General features: G+C 46.1%; 1 protein-coding gene across 7 annotated transcripts in view; it reads right to left on the bottom strand.

Annotated features, from left to right (window-relative positions):
• CRB1 (crumbs cell polarity complex component 1) overlaps positions 1-12,781 on the bottom strand; it is a 211,066-nt gene that overhangs the window by 15,943 nt on the left and 182,342 nt on the right. For 5 of the 7 annotated variants that reach the window (XM_056523446.1, XM_056523447.1, XM_056523445.1 and 2 more), the window contains 3 exons: positions 11,358-12,258; positions 11,161-11,205; positions 7,491-7,619 (listed from right to left, as the gene is read on the bottom strand). In XM_056523446.1, the coding sequence (XP_056379421.1) occupies positions 7,491-7,619; positions 11,161-11,205; positions 11,358-12,258 (1,075 nt within the window). Of the gene's footprint in view, positions 1-7,490; positions 7,620-11,160; positions 11,206-11,357; positions 12,259-12,781 lie in introns of those variants that run through there. The other 2 variants (XM_056523451.1, XM_056523448.1) reach the window with 2 other exon arrangements.

Here is a 12,781-nt window from a genome sequence, read left to right as displayed (position 1 = left end):
ATTCTGTGCTCCTCCTTCTAGATCCGTCCTCCATCCTCTACATTACTCTGTGCTCCTCCTTCTAGAACCATTCTCTACCCTTTATATTACTCTGTGCTCCTCTTCTAGACCTGTACTCCACCCTCTACATTTCTCTGTGCTCCTCCTCCTAGACCTGTACTCCACCCTCTACATTACTCTGTGCTCCTCTTCCAGACCTGTCCTCCACCCTCTACATTACTCTGTGCTTCTCTTCTAGACCTGTCCTCCTCCATCTACATTACTCTGTGCTCCTCCTCCTAGACCTGTACTCCACCCTCTACATTACTCTGTGCTCCTCTTCCAGACCTGTCCTCCACCCTCTACATTACTCTGTGCTTCTCTTCTAGACCTGTCCTCTATCCTCTACATTATTCTGTGCTCCTCCTTCTAGACCCATCCTCCACCCTCTACATTACTCTGTGCTCCCCCTCCTAGACCTGTACTCCTCTTCCAGACCTGTCCTCCACCCTCTACATTACTCTGTGCTTCTCTTCTAGACCCGTCCTCTATCCTCTACATTATTCTGTGCTCCTCCTTCTAGATCCGTTCTCCACCCTCTACATTACTCTGTGCTCCTCCTTCTAGAACCATCCTCCACCCTCTACATTATTCTGTGCTCCTCCTTCTAGATCCGTCCTCCATCCTCTACATTACTCTGTGCTCCTCCTTCTAGAACCATTCTCTACCCTTTATATTACTCTGTGCTCCTCTTCTAGACCTGTACTCCACCCTCTACATTTCTCTGTGCTCCTCCTCCTAGACCTGTACTCCACCCTCTACATTTCTCTGTGCTCCTCCTCCTAGACCTGTACTCCACCCTCTACATTACTCTGTGCTCCTCTTCCAGACCTGTCCTCCACCCTCTACATTACTCTGTGCTTCTCTTCTAGACCTGTCCTCCTCCATCTACATTACTCTGTGCTCCTCCTCCTAGACCTGTACTCCACCCTCTACATTACTCTGTGCTCCTCTTCCAGACCTGTCCTCCACCCTCTACATTACTCTGTGCTTCTCTTCTAGACCTGTCCTCTATCCTCTACATTATTCTGTGCTCCTCCTTCTAGACCCATCCTCCACCCTCTACATTACTCTGTGCTCCCCCTCCTAGACCTGTACTCCTCTTCCAGACCTGTCCTCCACCCTCTACATTACTCTGTGCTTCTCTTCTAGACCCGTCCTCTATCCTCTACATTATTCTGTGCTCCTCCTTCTAGATCCGTCCTCCACCCTCTACATTACTCTGTGCTCCTCCTTCTAGAACCATCCTCTACCCTTTATATTACTCTGTGCTCCTCTTCTAGACCTGTACTCCACCCTCTACATTTCTCTGTGCTCCTCCTCCTAGACCTGTACTCCACCCTCTACATTACTCTGTGCTCCTCTTCCAGACCTGTCCTCCTCCATCTACATTACTCTGTGCTTCTCTTCTAGACCTTTCCTCCTCCATCTACATTACTCTGTGCTCCTCCTCCTAGACCTGTACTCCACCCTCTACATTACTCTGTGCTCCTCTTCCAGACCTGTCCTCCACCCTCTACATTACTCTGTGCTTCTCTTCTAGACCTGTCCTCCTCCATCTACATTACTCTGTGCTCCTCCTCCTAGACCTGTACTCCACCCTCTACATTACTCTGTGCTCCTCTTCCAGACCTGTCCTCCACCCTCTACATTACTCTGTGCTTCTCTTCTAGACCTGTCCTCTATCCTCTACATTATTCTGTGCTCCTCCTTCTAGACCCATCCTCCACCCTCTACATTACTCTGTGCTCCCCCTCCTAGACCTGTACTCCTCTTCCAGACCTGTCCTCCACCCTCTACATTACTCTGTGCTTCTCTTCTAGACCCGTCCTCTATCCTCTACATTATTCTGTGCTCCTCCTTCTAGATCCGTCCTCCACCCTCTACATTACTCTGTGCTCCTCCTTCTAGAACCATTCTCTACCCTTTATATTACTCTGTGCTCCTCTTCTAGACCTGTACTCCACCCTCTACATTTCTCTGTGCTCCTCCTCCTAGACCTGTACTCCACCCTCTACATTTCTCTGTGCTCCTCCTCCTAGACCTGTACTCCACCCTCTACATTACTCTGTGCTCCTCTTCCAGACCTGTCCTCCACCCTCTACATTACTCTGTGCTTCTCTTCTAGACCTGTCCTCCTCCATCTACATTACTCTGTGCTCCTCCTCCTAGACCTGTACTCCACCCTCTACATTACTCTGTGCTCCTCTTCCAGACCTGTCCTCCACCCTCTACATTACTCTGTGCTTCTCTTCTAGACCTGTCCTCTATCCTCTACATTATTCTGTGCTCCTCCTTCTAGACCCATCCTCCACCCTCTACATTACTCTGTGCTCCCCCTCCTAGACCTGTACTCCTCTTCCAGACCTGTCCTCCACCCTCTACATTACTCTGTGCTTCTCTTCTAGACCCGTCCTCTATCCTCTACATTATTCTGTGCTCCTCCTTCTAGATCCGTCCTCCACCCTCTACATTACTCTGTGCTCCTCCTTCTAGAACCATCCTCTACCCTTTATATTACTCTGTGCTCCTCTTCTAGACCTGTACTCCACCCTCTACATTTCTCTGTGCTCCTCCTCCTAGACCTGTACTCCACCCTCTACATTACTCTGTGCTCCTCTTCCAGACCTGTCCTCCTCCATCTACATTACTCTGTGCTTCTCTTCTAGACCTTTCCTCCTCCATCTACATTACTCTGTGCTCCTCCTCCTAGACCTGTACTCCACCCTCTACATTACTCTGTGCTCCTCTTCCAGACCTGTCCTCCACCCTCTACATTACTCTGTGCTTCTCTTCTAGACCTGTCCTCCTCCATCTACATTACTCTGTGCTCCTCCTCCTAGACCTGTACTCCACCCTCTACATTACTCTGTGCTCCTCTTCCAGACCTGTCCTCCACCCTCTACATTACTCTGTGCTTCTCTTCTAGACCTGTCCTCTATCCTCTACATTATTCTGTGCTCCTCCTTCTAGACCCATCCTCCACCCTCTACATTACTCTGTGCTCCCCCTCCTAGACCTGTACTCCTCTTCCAGACCTGTCCTCCACCCTCTACATTACTCTGTGCTTCTCTTCTAGACCCGTCCTCTATCCTCTACATTATTCTGTGCTCCTCCTTCTAGATCCGTCATCCACCCTCTACATTACTCTGTGCTCCTCCTTCTAGAACCATTCTCTACCCTTTATATTACTCTGTGCTCCTCTTCTAGACCTGTACTCCACCCTCTACATTTCTCTGTGCTCCTCCTCCTAGACCTGTACTCCACCCTCTACATTTCTCTGTGCTCCTCCTCCTAGACCTGTACTCCACCCTCTACATTACTCTGTGCTCCTCTTCCAGACCTGTCCTCCACCCTCTACATTACTCTGTGCTTCTCTTCTAGACCTGTCCTCCTCCATCTACATTACTCTGTGCTCCTCCTCCTAGACCTGTACTCCACCCTCTACATTACTCTGTGCTCCTCTTCCAGACCTGTCCTCCACCCTCTACATTACTCTGTGCTTCTCTTCTAGACCTGTCCTCTATCCTCTACATTATTCTGTGCTCCTCCTTCTAGACCCATCCTCCACCCTCTACATTACTCTGTGCTCCCCCTCCTAGACCTGTACTCCTCTTCCAGACCTGTCCTCCACCCTCTACATTACTCTGTGCTTCTCTTCTAGACCCGTCCTCTATCCTCTACATTATTCTGTGCTCCTCCTTCTAGATCCGTCCTCCACCCTCTACATTACTCTGTGCTCCTCCTTCTAGAACCATTCTCTACCCTTTATATTACTCTGTGCTCCTCTTCTAGACCTGTACTCCACCCTCTACATTTCTCTGTGCTCCTCCTCCTAGACCTGTACTCCACCCTCTACATTTCTCTGTGCTCCTCCTCCTAGACCTGTACTCCACCCTCTACATTACTCTGTGCTCCTCTTCCAGACCTGTCCTCCACCCTCTACATTACTCTGTGCTTCTCTTCTAGACCTGTCCTCCTCCATCTACATTACTCTGTGCTCCTCCTCCTAGACCTGTACTCCACCCTCTACATTACTCTGTGCTCCTCTTCCAGACCTGTCCTCCACCCTCTACATTACTCTGTGCTTCTCTTCTAGACCTGTCCTCTATCCTCTACATTATTCTGTGCTCCTCCTTCTAGACCCATCCTCCACCCTCTACATTACTCTGTGCTCCCCCTCCTAGACCTGTACTCCTCTTCCAGACCTGTCCTCCACCCTCTACATTACTCTGTGCTTCTCTTCTAGACCCGTCCTCTATCCTCTACATTATTCTGTGCTCCTCCTTCTAGATCCGTCCTCCACCCTCTACATTACTCTGTGCTCCTCCTTCTAGAACCATCCTCTACCCTTTATATTACTCTGTGCTCCTCTTCTAGACCTGTACTCCACCCTCTACATTTCTCTGTGCTCCTCCTCCTAGACCTGTACTCCACCCTCTACATTACTCTGTGCTCCTCTTCCAGACCTGTCCTCCTCCATCTACATTACTCTGTGCTTCTCTTCTAGACCTTTCCTCCTCCATCTACATTACTCTGTGCTCCTCCTCCTAGACCTGTACTCCACCCTCTACATTACTCTGTGCTCCTCTTCCAGACCTGTCCTCCACCCTCTACATTACTCTGTGCTTCTCTTCTAGACCTGTCCTCCTCCATCTACATTACTCTGTGCTCCTCCTCCTAGACCTGTACTCCACCCTCTACATTACTCTGTGCTCCTCTTCCAGACCTGTCCTCCACCCTCTACATTACTCTGTGCTTCTCTTCTAGACCTGTCCTCTATCCTCTACATTATTCTGTGCTCCTCCTTCTAGACCCATCCTCCACCCTCTACATTACTCTGTGCTCCCCCTCCTAGACCTGTACTCCTCTTCCAGACCTGTCCTCCACCCTCTACATTACTCTGTGCTTCTCTTCTAGACCCGTCCTCTATCCTCTACATTATTCTGTGCTCCTCCTTCTAGATCCGTCCTCCACCCTCTACATTACTCTGTGCTCCTCCTTCTAGAACCATTCTCTACCCTTTATATTACTCTGTGCTCCTCTTCTAGACCTGTACTCCACCCTCTACATTTCTCTGTGCTCCTCCTCCTAGACCTGTACTCCACCCTCTACATTTCTCTGTGCTCCTCCTCCTAGACCTGTACTCCACCCTCTACATTACTCTGTGCTCCTCTTCCAGACCTGTCCTCCACCCTCTACATTACTCTGTGCTTCTCTTCTAGACCTGTCCTCCTCCATCTACATTACTCTGTGCTCCTCCTCCTAGACCTGTACTCCACCCTCTACATTACTCTGTGCTCCTCTTCCAGACCTGTCCTCCACCCTCTACATTACTCTGTGCTTCTCTTCTAGACCTGTCCTCTATCCTCTACATTATTCTGTGCTCCTCCTTCTAGACCCATCCTCCACCCTCTACATTACTCTGTGCTCCCCCTCCTAGACCTGTACTCCTCTTCCAGACCTGTCCTCCACCCTCTACATTACTCTGTGCTTCTCTTCTAGACCCGTCCTCTATCCTCTACATTATTCTGTGCTCCTCCTTCTAGATCCGTCCTCCACCCTCTACATTACTCTGTGCTCCTCCTTCTAGAACCATCCTCTACCCTTTATATTACTCTGTGCTCCTCTTCTAGACCTGTACTCCACCCTCTACATTTCTCTGTGCTCCTCCTCCTAGACCTGTACTCCACCCTCTACATTACTCTGTGCTCCTCTTCCAGACCTGTACTCCACCCTCTACATTACTCTGTGCTCCTCTTCCAGACCTGTCCTCCACCCTCTACATTACTCTGTGCTTCTCTTCTAGACCTGTCCTCTATCCTCTACATTATTCTGTGCTCCTCCTTCTAGACCCACCCTCCACCCTCTACATTACTCTGTGCCCCTCCTTCTAGATCCATCCTCCACCCTCTACATTATTCTGTGCTCCTCCTTCTAGATCCGTCCTCCACCCTCTACATTACTCTGTGCTCCTCCTTCTAGACCCATCCTCTACCCTTTATATTACTCTGTGCTCCTCTTCTAGACCTGTCCTCCACCCTCTACATTACTCTGGGCTCCTCTTCTAGACCTGCCCTCCACCCTCTACATTACTCTGTGCTCCTACTTCTGAACCTGTCCTCCACCCTCTACATTACTCTGTGCTCCTCTTCTAGACCTGTCCTCCACCCTCTACATTACTACTGTATGTGCTTCTCTTCTAGACCTGTCCTCCACCCTCTACATTACTCTGTGCTCCTCTTCTAGACCTGTCCTCCACCCTCTATATTACTCTGTGCTTCTCTTCTAGACCTGTCCTCCACCCTCTACATTACTACTGTATGTGCTTCTCTTCTAGACCTGTCCTCCACCTTCTCCATTACTCTGTGATTCTGCTCCTAAACCTGTCCTCTACCCTCTACATTGCTATGTGCTCTTCCTTCTACTCCTGTAATCTGCTTTTTACATTACCTTGTACTCTGTGCTCCTCCTTCTAAATCTGTCCTCTGCCCTCAACATTTCTTTTTGTTCTTCCTTCTCAACCTGTCTTCTACATTACTTTGTACAAGTTCTCTCATCTTTGTACATCACAGGCTTGTTCCTCTCCTGGATCTTCACTTACCTACTTACATACCACCTCCTTGCCCACTCTCTATTTTGACTCTATTTCAGGACCCCTACTGTTCTCCGTAGTTTTGGCCTAGGGAATTCCATGGCTTTCAGTACCTCTTGTACACTGATGACATTCAGATTTATCTCTCTGGCCTGGATGTTACTTCTCTACTGTCTATCAACTTTTTTTTTCCCTTTCTCTCACTTTCTAAAACTCAACATGGAAGAACCTGAACCCATCATCTTTCCCCAATCTCACCTTAACCCCGCACCACACATATCAGTCACAGTCAATGGCTCCGCTCTTCCCCAGTACTAGAAGTCCACTGCATCACAAAATAACTTTTCATTCTGCCCTATATTTCAAACCACACACCCAAGCCCTTATGTCCACCACAAAAAAATATCTCAAATCCAGTCTTTTCTCAACTTTGACTCTCAACAAAAATTCTAGAGCATTGACCCATCAAATCCCTCCTTGACTACTCCAACATCCTTCCCTGTGGCCTACCATCTAACACTCTTGCACCCCTCCGATCTACCCTCAGCTCTGCTGCCCAGTTAATCCACCTCTCCCCTTGTTCCTCCTCTGCCGATTCCCATTGCTCAGGACATTCAGATCAACAATGACATCCAAGGCCGTCCACAACCACCTCCATACATCTCTGACCTAAGTACCTGATACCTCCCCTCACATAGTGTCTGGATTTGTCTGCTCGCCAAACAGTTGTCTCCAAGATTTCTTGGACTAGTGTTTCAAGGAACAACTCCCTACACTTTAATTACAATACATGATAAGAAAATACTAATGTAACACATGCATATAATTCATAATGGCTGTTTATAGTATAACTTACCTCTCTCCCGTAAATCCAGGTTTGCAAGAACATCCTAGCACTCCTTGTACCTCAGTGCAGTTGCTGTAGTTATAACAGGTTATGTTTTTCTTTTCATCTCCGCAGAAAATGGAAGGCATTACATTAAATCTGCAAAAATAAGAAAGATAGGCCATCAAATAGGAGGAAGACTTAGAAACCGGAGAACATACACTCTCACAGGAGATATAAATATATATATATATATATATATATATTTATATATAGATATACGGTGCGCCATAAAACATCAGGCACAGTAGTGGATTACACTATTATTATTACTATTATTATTTTCAGCGGTCATCTACAGCATATTACAGACACTACATCACAGCCATACCACACTGGACATGTAACATTATTTAAAAATAAATCATCTTTTTGATTATCTTTCTATAAAATTGTTTCTCACACACAATTTGTGGCCTGCTGCAATTATTTTGCAATTACCATTGTGAGATAGTGAAAGGACCGTTAGTCGCTATATTTTCCCAAGGTACCTGTCGTTTTGTGGACACCAGGTTCCATTAAGCACATTTCTCATCTAGGAGAAGCTGGGTGAGATATGGGGAATCCAGGAGATGGTTAAATCTTTGGCAAAACTTAGCTTGCTAGGGACTTTTGATAAGTCCTACTTTCGGGCCTGGATTTTTATGCAACTTTTATCCCACTATAGGGGCCACACCAGTTTTTCGGATGAGCCCAGATCAGCACAGGTGCTGAAGACAGCTCATCACTGGGTTTTAGACCAATCTGAAAATCAGTCTGCACTGAGAGGCTGTGAGCAACTTAATCTGAGGTCCTGGCGTTTGCTAGCCTCTCCTGGGACAATTCACAGTTGTTTGAGGTAACACACTGGAAGCTTGTTTTGTCGGGTGGCTGGAAGTAAGCCACTAATATAGTAGGGGCAAGAAAATGTGTAGTTAGTGCATAGAAAACCAGGTTTTGTTTTACTTTGTGCCAGTGAAAATATGGCTGTATATTTTGTGCTGCAACAAAGAGCAGGAGAAGTCCTGCATCTGAACTGTGTCACTGTCTCTGACTAATGTTTATGCCTTTTGCCCATCTCTACTGAGCTAATCTTCCACACCGTATAGATGCAACTAAGCAAGACAAGTAGACTGATATAGGCAATCTGCACACACACACATATATATATATCTGTCACTTGTTTTCTATAGTTGTGGAGAAGTTGCCAAGAATAAGGCATAAAGATCTGCTGTAAGATGTTCAGACAATCTCGCAATGGATGTAGACACCCTGTCCTACACATGACACTTATACATTTCTTTGTTAAGCCTTCTTCAATATAAACTTTTGAGGTATTATTGAGAAAAGTGGCACAAGATCTGCCCAAAAAATTATTTAAAAGTATGAAAGTAGATTTTAATTTCTCTGTATCTACTCAACATGTATCCCAGAAAAGAATAACATTTTACAAAGTTACTGAATCAGTGTATCTGCTCCAAATTTTGCTGGTAATTAATAAGTTAATTTTAATGGTTTCCCAAAAAATAACATGGAATAGTCATCTAGTCCAGCTCTTGAGTAGAAAGAGATTCCGTTTTTTTTTTTTTTTTTATGTAACCCCCAAAAGGCTATGGGCACTTTTGCACTGTTTTTGTTTTTATTTGTTTCCAGAATGAAAACTAAAACAACTTTCTAAGTGGTCTTCATGAAAAATTTCCTACCATTTAACTGCTACTCAAGGAAAGATTAGATCTAAATCCATCAGATTGACTTTTTGGTCTCTCAGAGTTAGGGTCTATTCACACGACAGAATTTCCAATTGCGGAATTCTGCTTCAAATTGAAGCCCATAGACTCCTACGGGATTCTGCACTCCCATTCACAATTCTGAATTTCTGCTTGTGGAATTCCACAAGCGGAAATTGAGAAGTGTGAATGGGAGTGCAGAATCCCATAGAGGTCTATGGGCTTAAATTTGAGGCGGAATTCTGCAAGTGGAAATTCTGCTGTGTGAATAGACCCTTAGGCATTGTTCACATGGTTGATTACATGTGGAATTCCGCACATTTGAATATTTTACAGCAGTTGCAAGGACCGCTAGGAAATGTGTCGGCTCATAGACGGCAATGCATTTCCAAGCGGAATTCGAAGAAAGCTTAGACATGTCCATTCTTTCTGAGGACGGTGGAGTCCTGCCGTGTGCACATCGCAGAAGAATCCCCATGGAAGTGCGCTTGTGTTAACATAGCCTAAGAGATAGCAGCAGGGAGGGGGTTAGACATCAGCTTAATGAGTGGACAGGAGGGAGAGGAACCCTGGAGGACAGCTGACAGTCTGAAGAAAGAGAGGAGAACATATACAAGGCAGTCTGCAGGGGAGAATCATATAAGGCTGTGAACAAGTTTAGAAAAAAATGCAACTCACACAGCACACTGCACAGGAAGTAGAGGAGAAACTAAGCAGAATATAAAAAAAACATGGCTTTTTTTTTCTTTACAAAGCAAAAATGTAAAAAATGCTGTACCAATGTGTCCATATCCTTTAATATTTTGTGTTTCGGGGGTCTGGAAGTAGTAAGTACTCTACAGAAGGAATCCAAATTGATCTTTTACTTGACATCAATCTCTGCAGGGCCTGAATGTGAAATGTTGGCTAAGATGCAGCTGATTGATAATCTATAACTATGAATGTTTCTGTACTATGGCTACTATTCCGCTGCGTCATTGGTTCTGCCATCAGTACAGTTGTGAGCTAGAGATGGAATGACAAACCAATAGCTCATCCATTGCTTATAAGGGCTACAAGCAGAGGGTTTCATTACGAGGATGAAGCTTTACCAAATGGCCATGACCAATTCAATAAAGAGATTACCAATGGAAATGAATTTGTCCAAAGAGTTAACTTTGGTTTTGGGGTTCTCCTACAAACAATATTTTTCAACTATCCACAGGAAAGGTGATATATGATTGATCAGTGGGGGCTAGACTGATGGGACCCCACTAATCACAAGAATGGGATACCTCAACCCCTCCATTGTACTGAAGTGTCCGTTGGGATTCGGCTTCTGCTCCATTCAGTTCTATAGGACTAATGCAGATAGCCGGATCTCAAAGAGTTGAATGGAGCATCAGCTTGCATGACTGACTGGTCAGATCCACACAAATCCAATGTTTAAAAGGTATACTGCAGCCTAAATTAATTTATCCCCTATCCATAGGATAGAGGATAAATAGCTGATACTGGCAGGTCCAACTGCTGGGACTCCCCCACAATCTCCGGAACGGAACCTGGCTCTCATTGAGGAGCCGTGCATGCGCTCCATTGATTTCTATGGGCACTCCAGCACTCGGGCATCATGGGAACAAATGGAGCGGTAGACGAGAAGCGCTCCTCAGTGAGCGAGTCGGGGTCCCGTTCTGGAGATCGCAGGGGGTCCTAGCGGTGGGAACCCCCGTGATCAACTACTTATTCCCTATCCTGTGGATAGGAGAAAAGTTTATTTTGGCTGCAGTACCCCTTTAACATGTCTATCCTTCCCACCATATGTTCTCTGGACATGCTTGGGAATTAAAAGTTAATACAGTACAAAATTTTCTAAATGCAGAGCTATGAAGCAGGGCTCATAAAGCTTAGGTAGTTATATAGCCTACACACATAACTTAGAGATAGATGATACATACATTCTTACCCAACTCATAGATGATTTCTCAGATGATGAGGACAAACTGTGAAGGACATAAGAATGAAGGTGCAGTTATGGAAATGCACAAACGTGGACAGTTCCCACATTCCACGACTAACCACAACTTTTAGAGTGGACACCAAATACTATATTTGAATACAGGAACCTAAATCATGAGGTTGGCCCTGTACTCACCTGCAGTGCTGCCCTGTGACATTAGGAGGGCAGAGGCAATAGAATCCATTGGCTCCCCCAGTGCAGGTGGCACCTTTAGCGCAAAGATGACCATTACAGCTGATGTAGTCACAGTTGGGTCCTGTGTAACCAGCCTCGCACTCACATTTGTAACCATCAGCTTCAATAGTACAGTTACCATGTGCACAAGGGTTCGGCAGGCACTCTGTGGTTTTAGTTTCGCAGACATCTCCACTTCGCCCTTCAGGACAAGTACAGACTGGGTGGGTGAACACATCACGGCAGCTGCCTCCAAACATACATGGGTTAGAGGCACAGGGGTCAGATGCTAGGCATCTGATGTCAACAATCTCAGGAGAGGTCTTCACGAATTGCTCTGCTTGTGGTTTAACCATTAAATAATCACTATCGGCAAAGTATGGTAAGTGTATTCCTTCAATGAGCACCGTGCCGAGACATCCAGTAAAGTTACTCTTCATTCCATCCTTGTCTACACCCAAGTAAATCTCTGTGCCTTCCTTGAGAAAGTTCAGGTTTCCCGTTGTGAGAGAGCTGATCGTTTTCTCCGGCTTTCCATCTATTTCCATTTGCCATGTTGAGGACTGGGATCCAGGAGCCGTCATGGACAAGGTGACTGTGTGCCACCGGCTGTCACTCACAGATTCCTTGCTTAAGAGACTCACAGCATCAAGGCCATTGCTGCTCTGCAGGTGAAAATGTAGAAAGGTGTCCCGGATGTTAACCCTGATGATTTCAGGTTCTCGTTGGGCGTGGAGGAGCACAGATTCAGAGTCTACGGTGCGGAAGCCAATGGTTAGGTTGGTGAGGTCCCTCATTATTTTCCCGTTGCTTCTAAAACTGACAGCTTGTCCATTACCATGGAATAATGCATTGGAAATACCTGAGATTCCAAATAAAAACATTTAGAAATCTTAAGTATTTGGAAATATGATATTTTACGGCACAATATACACACAATGCATCAAAGAGTTTAGTGTCTAAGGCTTAATTGATACTATTTACATATATTTAGAATTTACTGACACAGTACAATATATTTCACTAGACATAGAGGGTGGGGGATATTGGTTACAGAGTAAACCATATATGCACACAGAAGTATCCAATCAGTAAAGGATACACCCCCAATCTAAGGTGTACTAGATCAGCCCACAAGGAAGGAGGATTCAGGGCCAGCTTTGCCGATCGGCAAAATAGGCAGCCGCCTGGAGCGCACTCTTGATGGGGGCACCGCTCTGCCCGCAGCAATCCGAAGCACCCACCCATCTAGCAGAACCCAACCACACAGCCCCCACCTCCCACCCCAATATCCTCTCCCCCAGTACCATAATAATCTGCATCTGAGGCTGACAGGCGCAGGGTTAGTTACAGTGTATCACCCCAGTAATATGGTAGTTACATGA

This window comes from Hyla sarda, chromosome 6 (assembly GCF_029499605.1).
Source record: "Hyla sarda isolate aHylSar1 chromosome 6, aHylSar1.hap1, whole genome shotgun sequence".
NCBI lineage: Eukaryota > Metazoa > Chordata > Amphibia > Anura > Hylidae > Hyla > Hyla sarda.
Note: the sequence above shows the minus strand (reverse complement) of the source record. Positions and strands in the feature narration are given on the sequence as shown.